The 10,631-nt window shown below is 37.0% G+C and overlaps 3 protein-coding genes and 1 pseudogene across 3 annotated transcripts; 2 read left to right on the top strand and 2 right to left on the bottom strand.

Moving 5' to 3' along the window:
* On the top strand, window positions 17–5,209 carry LOC104781308 (beta-galactosidase). The gene is made up of 11 exons (XM_010505945.1): window positions 17–253; window positions 727–933; window positions 1,024–1,327; window positions 1,727–1,886; window positions 2,037–2,145; window positions 2,424–2,559; window positions 3,067–3,122; window positions 3,199–3,498; window positions 3,604–3,726; window positions 4,078–4,749; window positions 4,915–5,209. Exons 1-11 carry the CDS (start codon window positions 35–37, stop codon window positions 5,083–5,085), a joined length of 2,457 nt encoding a protein of 818 aa, XP_010504247.1. The 5' UTR covers window positions 17–34; the 3' UTR covers window positions 5,086–5,209.
* On the top strand, window positions 5,313–6,565 carry LOC104781306 (protein SHI RELATED SEQUENCE 6). The gene is made up of 2 exons (XM_010505943.2): window positions 5,313–6,178; window positions 6,251–6,565. The coding sequence occupies exons 1-2, from the start codon at window positions 5,830–5,832 to the stop codon at window positions 6,454–6,456; spliced, it is 555 nt and encodes a 184-aa protein (XP_010504245.1). The 5' UTR covers window positions 5,313–5,829; the 3' UTR covers window positions 6,457–6,565.
* On the bottom strand, window positions 6,489–7,718 carry LOC104781307 (endochitinase EP3-like). Its single transcript, XM_010505944.2, has 2 exons — window positions 7,240–7,718; window positions 6,489–7,024 (listed from the first exon to the last, which is right to left on the bottom strand). The coding sequence occupies exons 1-2, from the start codon at window positions 7,652–7,654 to the stop codon at window positions 6,618–6,620; spliced, it is 822 nt and encodes a 273-aa protein (XP_010504246.1). The 5' UTR covers window positions 7,655–7,718; the 3' UTR covers window positions 6,489–6,617.
* LOC104781305 lies at window positions 8,126–9,176 on the bottom strand (annotated as a pseudogene).

Below are 10,631 nucleotides of genomic sequence, written 5' to 3'. Positions count from 1 at the left end.
TGTAATTTTACAGGTCGAAGTGAAGATAGACAATATGCAGGAGTCCTCAAAGGATCTGGTTCTTTCTAACTTCGTCATAGAGGCTGCCGTATATAGTACTAAAAATTGGTACAACTCTGAAGGATTTAGTTCTGAACTCTCTCCCAAGGTGGCCAATTTGACGCTTAATCCTTCTCCAAGCCCAGTTCTTGGATTCCATGGTTATTTGCTTGAGGGAAAACTGGATTCTCCAAATCTCTGGTCAGCTGAACAAGTAAGCAGCGCGTTATCCATAGTTATTGGTACTTGCTTTAGCTACCACAAAGTTGGCTTTGCTTCTCAGACATGTAGTAGCCTACTACTACAAATAAATAAAAAATATCAGTCTCGGATAGTATATTGAGGAACCCAAATTATATGTATGAGGTTAGTATTGACTATCTGCTTCGTCTGTTAAGAATAATATGGACTGAAATCTTGCTAATGTGATCCTTACATTATGTATTCAAAGTGTCAAGTTCATTGAATTTGGGCTCTAATGTTATCTATTTCCAATGCTGGGCTCTTTTCTCCAAAAATGTGTAGGATTTCCGTACCAGATCTTAATCGAGTACTTTTATATTGGTAGCATGGAAATGGGAAAACTGAAATGATATGTGTCTGTGAAGTATTGTGCTTGGATGTACGTTCGCTATAATTTATGCTACTAACTCACAATTTCCCTATATAATTTATATTTGTGTGCAGCCAAATGTTTACATCCTCGTATTAACCCTAAAAGATACATCTGGGAAAGTACTGGATTCTGAATCAAGCATTGTTGGCATTCGACAAGTATCAAAGGCCTTCAAACAGCTTCTTGTTAATGGGCACCCAGTCGTAATAAAAGGTGTAAACAGGCATGAGCACCATCCACGTGTTGGAAAAACGAATATAGAGTCCTGCATGGTCAAGGTAACATGGTTTTTCCTCTTGTCCAGCTTTGCTTTATCCCTTCCATGGTTTACTAAGGATACCAATATTTAACTTGTGTACTGTTCCCAGGATTTAATCTTGATGAAAGAATATAATATCAATGCGGTGCGAAACAGTCATTATCCTCAACATCCCCGCTGGTATGAATTATGCGATTTGTTCGGCATGTACATGATCGATGAAGCCAATATAGAGACACATGGTTTTGATCTCTCTGGGCATCTGAAGCACCCTGCGAAAGAGCCAAGCTGGGCAGCTGCTATGCTGGATCGAGTAGTTGGGATGGTTGAAAGAGACAAGAACCATACATGCATAATTTCTTGGTCACTGGGAAATGAGGCTGGCTATGGGCCAAATCATTCTGCCATGGCAGGTAAGCAGCCCTGATTGAATTGTACTATTGAAATGAACACTAATTATATCTTGATTTCTAAGAGTAATTTCTTAAAATCCTATTTATCCTCTCCTTCTCTCTCTCTCTCTTTCAGAGTGCTTTATTTTGGTTTGGAAGAGACAAATATTAGTATAGTCACTATATTTTCTTTTCCTCAAGTTGCTTTTTGATCTCAAAGGCAGTGTTACTTGATTTTATATTTGATAAAATAATCTATAGGTTATATTTGGCCAAAATGCTGAAGTAAGAGCTTATATGAAGAACATTATGAATAAGCTTTGATCCTTGTTGCATTCATTCCTGGAGAATTAACTTGCATATTCTTGCATTTTTCAGCTCTGTCCATTTTATCTTACAGCTATTGAACTTGTGGAACAGGTTGGATTAGAGAAAAGGACCCATCACGGTTGGTGCACTATGAAGGTGGTGGTTCCAGAACAAGTTCTACTGATATAGTCTGCCCAATGTACATGCGGGTTTGGGACATTGTCAAAATTGCGCTTGATCAAAATGAATCACGACCGTTGATATTATGCGAGTATGTTAGATCAATTTCTTCAGAATTCCTTCACTTTTCCTGAATTCCATTGGCATCAATGCATCATACAGTAACAATTTATTGCATCATTGTTTAGATTTCTTCTTTCTTTGTGTCTACTTCAGAGAGTTTCTTCTCAATAAAACGCAGGTATCAACATGCTATGGGTAACAGCAACGGGAATATAGACGAGTACTGGGAGGCAATTGACAATACCTTTGGCCTGCAAGGAGGTTTCATATGGGACTGGGTTGACCAGGTTCATAACTTGAATTTCTAGTATAAGCTGATTCTTGACACAATAGTGTGCCCATAACATACTCGCATCATATCAACGTGATTACACTTGTGAATCTCTTCTGTGACTAATGATCTGAAATTTCTTATTCTTGTAACATAAAGATAAACTAGATCTTTGGTAAGATCCTTATAATAAGCGCAGTAGATATATATGTCAGCCAAATCCATGCATAAAATTCAAAATGCACTTTTCTTGGTCAATCCGTATCTAATTATAATGCTTCTTCTGTCATTTAGGGACTATTGAAACTGGGTTCAGATGGCATCAAGCGTTGGGCATATGGAGGGGACTTTGGTGACCAGCCTAATGATTTAAACTTCTGTCTCAATGGGCTTATATGGCCTGACCGAACTCCTCATCCAGCACTCCATGGTAACATCTTGATATAGTTAAGAATTACAAAAGAGAACTAAAAGCTTTTCCATCGTTAGAACATCTAACTTAGAAGAAGCAAATCAACTATAGAACCAAATCGTTACAAACATGTCCAATAACTAAGCTTAAAAGTTTTTTCCTCTGTTGAAACCTAAGCTCTCTCTAGCTTCGATGAGTTAAGATCAAATCAGAGCTATATCATCAAAATCGTTAGAAAGTTCTCTTGACAAAGACGATAAGAAAGGTTAAAAGCTTTTCTCTCGATTGAAAAGAGAACTGATACCCTTCAATTCTCTCTCTACCCTGGATGAGTCAGCTTAAATGGAATCTCATCCTTATTTATACATTCTTGTAAAAGAAATTAGTAAAGAAATGGAATCTGAAATTAGTGGAATAAGGAACGTAAATCTAAACCATTGTTTCCCTTTTTCTAAATATTTGACCATGTTATATTTTGAATGGCCCTGACTTTCTTCTGTTTGCATCATGTCTGTGTTGCTTAAGAGGTTAAGTATTGTTATCAACCAATCAAGGTTTCGTTGACGGATGGCACGATAAAGGTACAATTTTATATACATCACCTCAGTTGGCAATAGTGTTAATACTATCTATATAGCTCAAACATTATCTTTGCAGGTAGCAAACACTTACTTTTTCCACACAACAGAAGAATTGGAGTTTAGCTGGACAATTCATGGGGACGGTCTTAAACTTGGATCTGGGGGTCTCTCTATTCCTGTGATAAAGCCACAAAATAGTTTTGATATGGAGTGGAAGTCAGGTCCATGGTTTTCTTTCTGGAATGACTCAAACGCTGGAGAATTGTTTCTGACAATAACTGCCAAGCTTTTAAATCCTACTCGTTCGCTTGAAGCTGGTCATCTTGTGTCTTCAACGCAGATTCCTTTACCAGCAAAGAGACAAATAATACCACAGGTACGTCCCACATACTTTCCAAGTTATATATCTTTTGGAAAGGTCTCTTTTCAATCCGCTAGAAAATATGAAGTCCTGACAACTGTAAGTAACATCCTACTTTAGGCGATAAAAAAGACAGACACTATTATCACTTGTGAAACTATTGGAGATTACATTAAGATCAGCCAGCAAGAATCATGGGAGCTAATGATAAATGTCCGAAAAGGAGCCATTGAAGGTTGGAAGGTAAGTTCTTGCCTGTTTTATTTCTTGATTGGGAAGCTCTTAATCAATTTCTTAATGCATTAAATTATAGGGAAGAAAGTCTTACATACTGAAGGCATATAAGTTCCTCAAGTAAATAATAGGGTCTAAAGTTTAATATGGACATAGTTGTAGCAAAGAAATTACTACCATAGGAAAAAGGAATCTATCTAGCTAGGCAATCGAAAGAAGAAAAGTACAAAAAGTAAAACTAAAACAAGAAATCTATTCAATGTTGAAGATCTTTTCTTGGTTGGTGTCTTAGTGGAAATTTTACACTTTTCAGCTTTAATGAGCATGCTTATGTTCTTAAGATTATTTCAAACATGACAGATTCAAGGAGTTCTCCTTATGAACGAAGCTATTCTGCCTTGCTTTTGGCGAGCACCGACAGACAATGATAAAGGTGGAGGTGACTCTAGTTATTTTTCGAGGTGGCAAGCAGCACAGTTGGATAATGTGGAGTTTCTTGTTGAAAGCTGTTCAGTAACGAGCATCACTGATAAATCCGTAGAGATTGAGTTCATATACGTTGGTTCTCCAGCTTCTGGCTCTTCAAAGTCAGAAGCCTTATTCAAAGTCAATGTGACATATCTGATATATGGTTCCGGAAATATCATTACCAATTGGTTTGTAGAACCAAACTCTGATCTTCCACCGCTACCACGTGTTGGTATAGAATTCCACATTGAAAAAACACTGGACCGTGTGAAATGGTATGGAAAAGGTCCATTTGAGTGTTACCCTGACCGAAAATCAGCAGCTCATGTGGCGATATATGAACACAATGTTGGGGACATGCATGTCCCTTATATTGTTCCAGGAGAATCCGGGGGTAGAACAGATGTTAGGTGGGTGACATTCCAAAACAAGGATGGTGTAGGAATATATGCTTCAACATATGGTAGTTCTTCCCCAATGCAGATGAATGCTAGTTACTATACAACCAGTGAGCTTCATCGTGCAACACATGAAGAGGATCTTATCAAAGGACAAAATATCGAGGTAGTAGTCTTTTTCTTTTCCTCATTTTGTTGATCAGTTTTCTTTGAATTCAAGAATAGCAATGGCTTATTAAGCACCTGAGGATCAGTTGGACTCCGTTGTTTGTTTTGCGTCTTCATTCGGTTAACTTTTTACTCTGTCATTTGGATGGTGAACATTGTGCAGGTGCATCTGGACCACAAACACATGGGCCTTGCAGGAGATGATAGCTGGACTCCGTGTGTACACGATAAGTATCTGATTCCGCCCCAACCGTATTCGTTTTCTCTCAGGTTGTGTCCAATAACTGCAGGCACTTCAATCTTAGACATCTACAAAGATCAACTTCCCTGCTAGAAAATATCTTATTGCATATGAGTTGAATGCTGTAAACAACTAGACGTGTGACTCTGCAATATTTCCTAGTTGAATTCCTCAAGTGAAAAAACATAAATAAACTAAAACACTCAATTCCATAATCTTTTTTTTGTGATGTATAATCCTCTGTTCTACTGTTAAGTGTTACAAACTATCCATCCATACCAAACAGATCCCCTCAACGAATCTAATCTCCAACAATGAAAATGATCAACAGTTTAAAAAGTATCAAAGCCAAAGCTTAAGCACATAGATAGACCCACAAAGTGGGATTACAATTGTGGCGAAAAAGCCGTTTTAGACGGGTGCTTTCCCAATGAAGTGGACCACTCACTTAAAAAGATAATAATTTCATTTCTGCAGACTTTTGATACCATTTGAACATGTGACCACAAAACTCTGTCCAAAAACCACAAAAACCCAAAATACCAAAAAAAAAAAACTTTCTTTTTCACTCATCTTTTTTATGCTAATGTTATTTCTCTCTCACTCCTCACTACTCATCTAGACTCCTCCATAGCTAAGTTGCACCTACTACATTAGCCTCCACGCGCTTTTAATATCACTGCCACAGTGGCAAATCCACCTTCTTCACTCTCATGGCCACCACCACAACAACAACCATCATCATCTTCAACACCTTTCGCCGCCGTCTCAATCGCACCTGATCATCACTCCTCTTCCTCCTCCGTCGCCGCCGTCGGAATCAGTACTCCAGACTACATGCTAGGTCTTCGAAACATCATTCTCTTATCTCCACCACCGCCACAGATAACACGGCCGTCTCTGTCGCCGGTTATTTTCGCGGCGGTGGAAGAAAACAAAACAGAGAAAGTGTGCAGAGACTGTGGAAACAGAGCAAAGAAAGAGTGTTTGTTCGAAAGGTGTAGGACTTGTTGTAAAAGCAGAGGATACAACTGCGCCACTCACGTGAAGAGCACGTGGGTTCCTTCTTCTGCAAGTACTCGCTCTTCATCTTCATCTTCTGAGAGGAAGAAGAAGCTCAAACTCGACAAACAGAGTTCCCCTAATGTCTCGATCCTTCAGACTACTACTACTACTTCTCGTCAAGGTAATGAAATTGAATTAAAAAGGAACCTTTTTAAATCTAAATTATGAGTCTCTTTGTGTGGGGAATTCACAGAGAGAAGCTTCAAAGAGGGATTACCGGGAAAAATCGAAGCTCCGGCGGTTTTCAGACGGACAAGAGTAACAGCGATAAGCAACAACGAGCAAGCAGAGATTGGTTATCAAGCGACAGTAACTATAAGTGGTCATGTCTTCAAAGGCTTTCTTCATTACTATGGTGTTGATCATAACAAAGCTTTTCCATGTCTTTCTCAAAAATAATGAAACTACTTACTTTCATAGGATTCTGTATAGAGAGTTACTCTGTTTTGTATTCGACATTAAGGGACAAAACATTAATGGGCCATTACAATCTGAAAGCTTTGTCTTCTTTTTGCTTTTATTTATGATGTATACAGAGATATATGTGATGTTTATTTTTGTTAGCAAGTGAGGTTGTTTCCAGGATCAACGCCAAGTTGACGACAATAATCAGTGTAGTAGCGAACTCTAGCTTGAACGGTGGCTGTATTGGCCCCGTCGCATTCCAAAGCACCGTTAATTGCACGGATTGTTGCACCAAAACCTTGATAGATAACGGGCTGAACCCTATTGGTCCAGTACCACAAGGCGGTTTTGAAGGATATGACTGGATCCGTGGCTACTGTTTCTGGTGCATTGAGGCCGTCGAAACCAATTGCTGTCCCGGCTGGCCCGTAGTTGAAATTCCAAGAGAGTTGGATCGGTCCACGGCCGTAATAGCCTTTGTTAGGATTGCATAGATATTGTGTTGCGTTCTCGTCGCAGTAATCTTTCGAGGCTCCGTCTATCTCTTCTATGTAGCAGAAATCTAAAAACAAAAGACAATATTATTATATCCAACGTTGCAACAACTCATCGGACGATTGAAATTATTATTGTTTGATGAAAAGATATGATCACTAATCTATTTGGTCTAATGATATACTATAGTAAACACATGTTATTTAGTCTAATGAACATGCGTGTATGCATGCATCATAAAAGGAAAGAGTTGAATGAAGCATTAATAATATATTTACTTACGTCCTGTTTCATGCGTGACATGAGCAAAGAACGCTGCAATCTCACGCCTAGAGTCATCGGTCGATCCAACTCTACCGAAACGAGAATATGATTCTAAGGCCTCAAGAAAAGCTCCCCTACTGTAAATTCCATTGCCGGCACAACTAGACTCGGATTGACTAATGATTCCATTGAAGAAATCTGGCGTAACAATCTCGGCCACAGAGACACCATTTGCGGGAGGAGGAGCAAAACAAGGCCCTTGTTGACAGCCTACGCCGCAATAGTCTGATGTGTTACCACAAAATCCAAACTGACTACAACATAGCTCTGACGAACAACCGCAGTTTTGTGCCTTTGATGTGTAATAGAAAGATTGTAGAATTAACAGAATGGTTACCAAAGAGATGGATTTAGACATGGTGTGAGTCAACATTTTTGAGTTTGTTGAGAGAATATGAAGAAACCAAGAACTAGTCTTAAAACGAAGAAAAATTGTGTTATGCCTACATATAGTATGTGAGACGCGGTACAAGAAAAGTCGCATTGTAAATGTGTGGACGCGGTCAAGCCACTGATACTGCATCTTCTTAGTTAAGTGTACAAGAGGGACAATTTGGAAAAGTCGTCTCTTGGACGATTGAGATGTTTGCTGACTTTTTATTTTATAGTTGACCTTTTTATTGGAAGATTTTACAAAAGTGTTTTCAGTTCACATTTATTAAAGGAATTGGTTCTGACTTCTGACTTATGGGGGTTGTGATTTGTGAAGAGTAACGTGGACAATATTACTCTTTGTTTCTTTTGCATGGCTCTAAACACAAACATTTTTTAATTAATGTAATTACAAAGATTTCACTTACATTAGAATTTCAAAAGAGTCATTTTTTATATCATGCATGTTGCACAATTACAAGATTGACCGAAGTCTTCCACAATCTAAACCTTGCATTTTAAATAGGTCCTAGAAAATATTTAAAAGTCATATAATAAACTTTAGACCCCATAGTCTAACTAAACGCTAAAAGTCATTACAAATAAATCCCCTTGCCCAAGTAATGTCAAATCTTTTGCAAACCTAACATTAAACTAGTGATGACGTTGACTTGGTCAGAAATTGATGCAGCTTGGATGCTTCCCAAACACAGACGCCTTCATCTCGGATCCGGGTTCGAACATCAATGTAGCCTCATGGCACTTATAACTCATAACTCCCGACGTCTTTTTTCTGCAATCCGTAAGAGAAATAAGCAATCCAAACTGCACTTGCTTCTTCTCTGTAACATCTTCCATGATATATTTTCCAATGGAACCGCCCATATCTTCCCCGGAGACAACGGCTGAAACTTTAAGAAGCTGAGGCAAACGGTATTTGAGATCGCAGTATCTGATTATACAGAGGATCAGTTAGTTCCGAAAAAGAAAAAAAATATACAAAAAGTATAAAAACGGGTTTAAGTATATATGATAAATAGTAAAGATTATTAGAGAAAGTAAATAGCTTACTTTTGTGGAGATGATGTAACAAGAGTAACATTCTTCTAGAGAAATGAAGCTTGAAAATCTCCTTGAAGGCATATATATACTCACCAGGAAGATCTTCAGGGATCCTTATGGACAAATCCCACTTTGCACTGAGACGAGTCTGTGTAATACTAAGCACCGTGAAATCCATAGAAGCTAATTCTACTTTTGGCACCGGATCTTTCATTGGTGTTAAAAAAAATACCAAACCAATAATACATGCAGTGATACAAACGAACGAGAAGACGCAGCAGATCATCATGTACGTGTGATTAAAGAGAGAGGAGAAGATTTTTTGGAGTGTAGGAAGAAGATGAGAATGTTTGATAATTGCTAGAGATCCTTGCCTCGAACCTCTTTCTCTCACTAGTTAAACTTCAGTCCTCAACTACTAGCTTCAATGCTCTCAACTACTTCTCTGTTGTTCCCTTTAAAAAAACTTTAATTGTTTTATTTTGATTTTATTTTGCAAAGGTGAAGAATAACTCCATTTTATACTCACGTGGTTTATTTTTATCGAAGATACATTTAATACATCTCCAAGTTATTATGATTGAGAGTATACACATATATATATATATAATAGTATAAATAAGAAAAATGTGTGATTCTCGACTCCTCTTACTATATATGTTTGGGTCTCTTTCCAGTTTCCAGTAAGGTCTAGGTCTCATACTAACATAATTTTAGAAGTGAGGTACACGCAAACTAAATGAGAATTTAAGTAAAAATATAAGTATAGTTGAAGAATTAAAAGATTTAAGAATATTAAAATGGGTTATCATATACTATAGATAGAAAAAGAATACTTTAAAGAAAAAAAATGCGAAATGCACTTTAAGAAGTTTTTTCCAAAATTACTTAATTTTTTAGACTCTTGAGTTATATTAATATCCGTTGATATTACAAAACACAGTAACAACTTAATTATTGAGTTATTTCTATTACTAAAAAAAAAAAATTTAAGAGCATTTCTCATAATAATAATAATAAAAAAAAAGTAAGCCAAGAATTCTTATTTTTCTCACTTAAAGTGAAGTAACGAGAAAAAGAGAGTGAGTATGTAAGCTTAATTAGAAACAAAGGCGAATTTTAGTTTAATTTAGGAGTATATTCCGAACGAGACATTTATTTTTGGCGATAAAGTTGTTAAATCGTGTAACTTCCATATTCTTTGCAACCAGTTTTTTCTTTTCTTATACAAAGCAAGTGTGTAAACGAAAAGCAAAGACAAGCGAAGCTACCTAGAACTACATGTAAAGGGTCAAGTATTTCTTTAGTTCATGATCTCACACCATCATAACTCTACCAAATTATATATTAAAATATATATATATATATATATATATATATATATATTAGTATCGAGGATATATATTGATATATCACATTCAACTCTTAAGAAATAAATAATGGATATACTTTACACAAAAATTTGTTTTGAAATGAAAATAAATAATTGATGGACAGTATCACAGCACTATATAGTGGAGAAGAGGCCAATGTGAGAATAACCCACCACATGGTAATGAGTATTGAGTAGTTTGATACATTCCATAATAAGCTACAATACATAATGTATTTATGTCGGCCTTCCACTAGCCAGTCTCACGTGAAACGTTTGATATTTTTCTCAGATCTCTCTTATGCAAGACCGCTCCACATGTTCCTCTGTAATTCCCTCTAAGAATCGTTGTCTAAATTGGATATATATCAAAATTTGTGAGAAGGAGCATCGGTTATCAATAGACCGATATTTAATCAGCTAGACGTCCGGTTTGGTTTTTGATTCACATTCGACAAATGAGTCCAAATAAGCCACTTAAGGGATTAGAAATCTGTGATGTTTTCTATATGGAAAAAAGAAAGGAAAATATCTTGAGATAGCT

This window comes from Camelina sativa, chromosome 4, assembly GCF_000633955.1.
Source record: "Camelina sativa cultivar DH55 chromosome 4, Cs, whole genome shotgun sequence".
NCBI classification, from domain to species: Eukaryota; Viridiplantae; Streptophyta; class Magnoliopsida; order Brassicales; family Brassicaceae; genus Camelina; species Camelina sativa.
The sequence above is the reverse complement of the archived record's forward strand: the minus strand, read 5'-3'. Positions and strand labels throughout refer to the sequence as shown.

Bases quoted from the DNA above. Each gene is read 5' to 3' on its own strand.
- LOC104781308 (XM_010505945.1), top strand. From the start codon at position 35: ATGCAGGAGTCCTCAAAGGATCTGGTTCTTTCTAACTTCGTCATAGAG. The intron at 1,887-2,036 runs GTATGTTAGATC...AATAAAACGCAG, and splicing joins CGACCGTTGATATTATGCGA to GTATCAACATGCTATGGGTA. The intron at 3,123-3,198 runs GTACAATTTTAT...TTATCTTTGCAG, and splicing joins TGACGGATGGCACGATAAAG to GTAGCAAACACTTACTTTTT.
- LOC104781306 (XM_010505943.2), top strand. From the start codon at position 5,830: ATGCTAGGTCTTCGAAACATCATTCTCTTATCTCCACCACCGCCACAG. The intron at 6,179-6,250 runs GTAATGAAATTG...GGGAATTCACAG, and splicing joins TACTACTACTTCTCGTCAAG to AGAGAAGCTTCAAAGAGGGA.
- LOC104781307 (XM_010505944.2), bottom strand. From the start codon at position 7,654: ATGTTGACTCACACCATGTCTAAATCCATCTCTTTGGTAACCATTCTG. The intron at 7,025-7,239 runs GTAAGTAAATAT...TTTTGTTTTTAG, and splicing joins TGTCACGCATGAAACAGGAC to ATTTCTGCTACATAGAAGAG.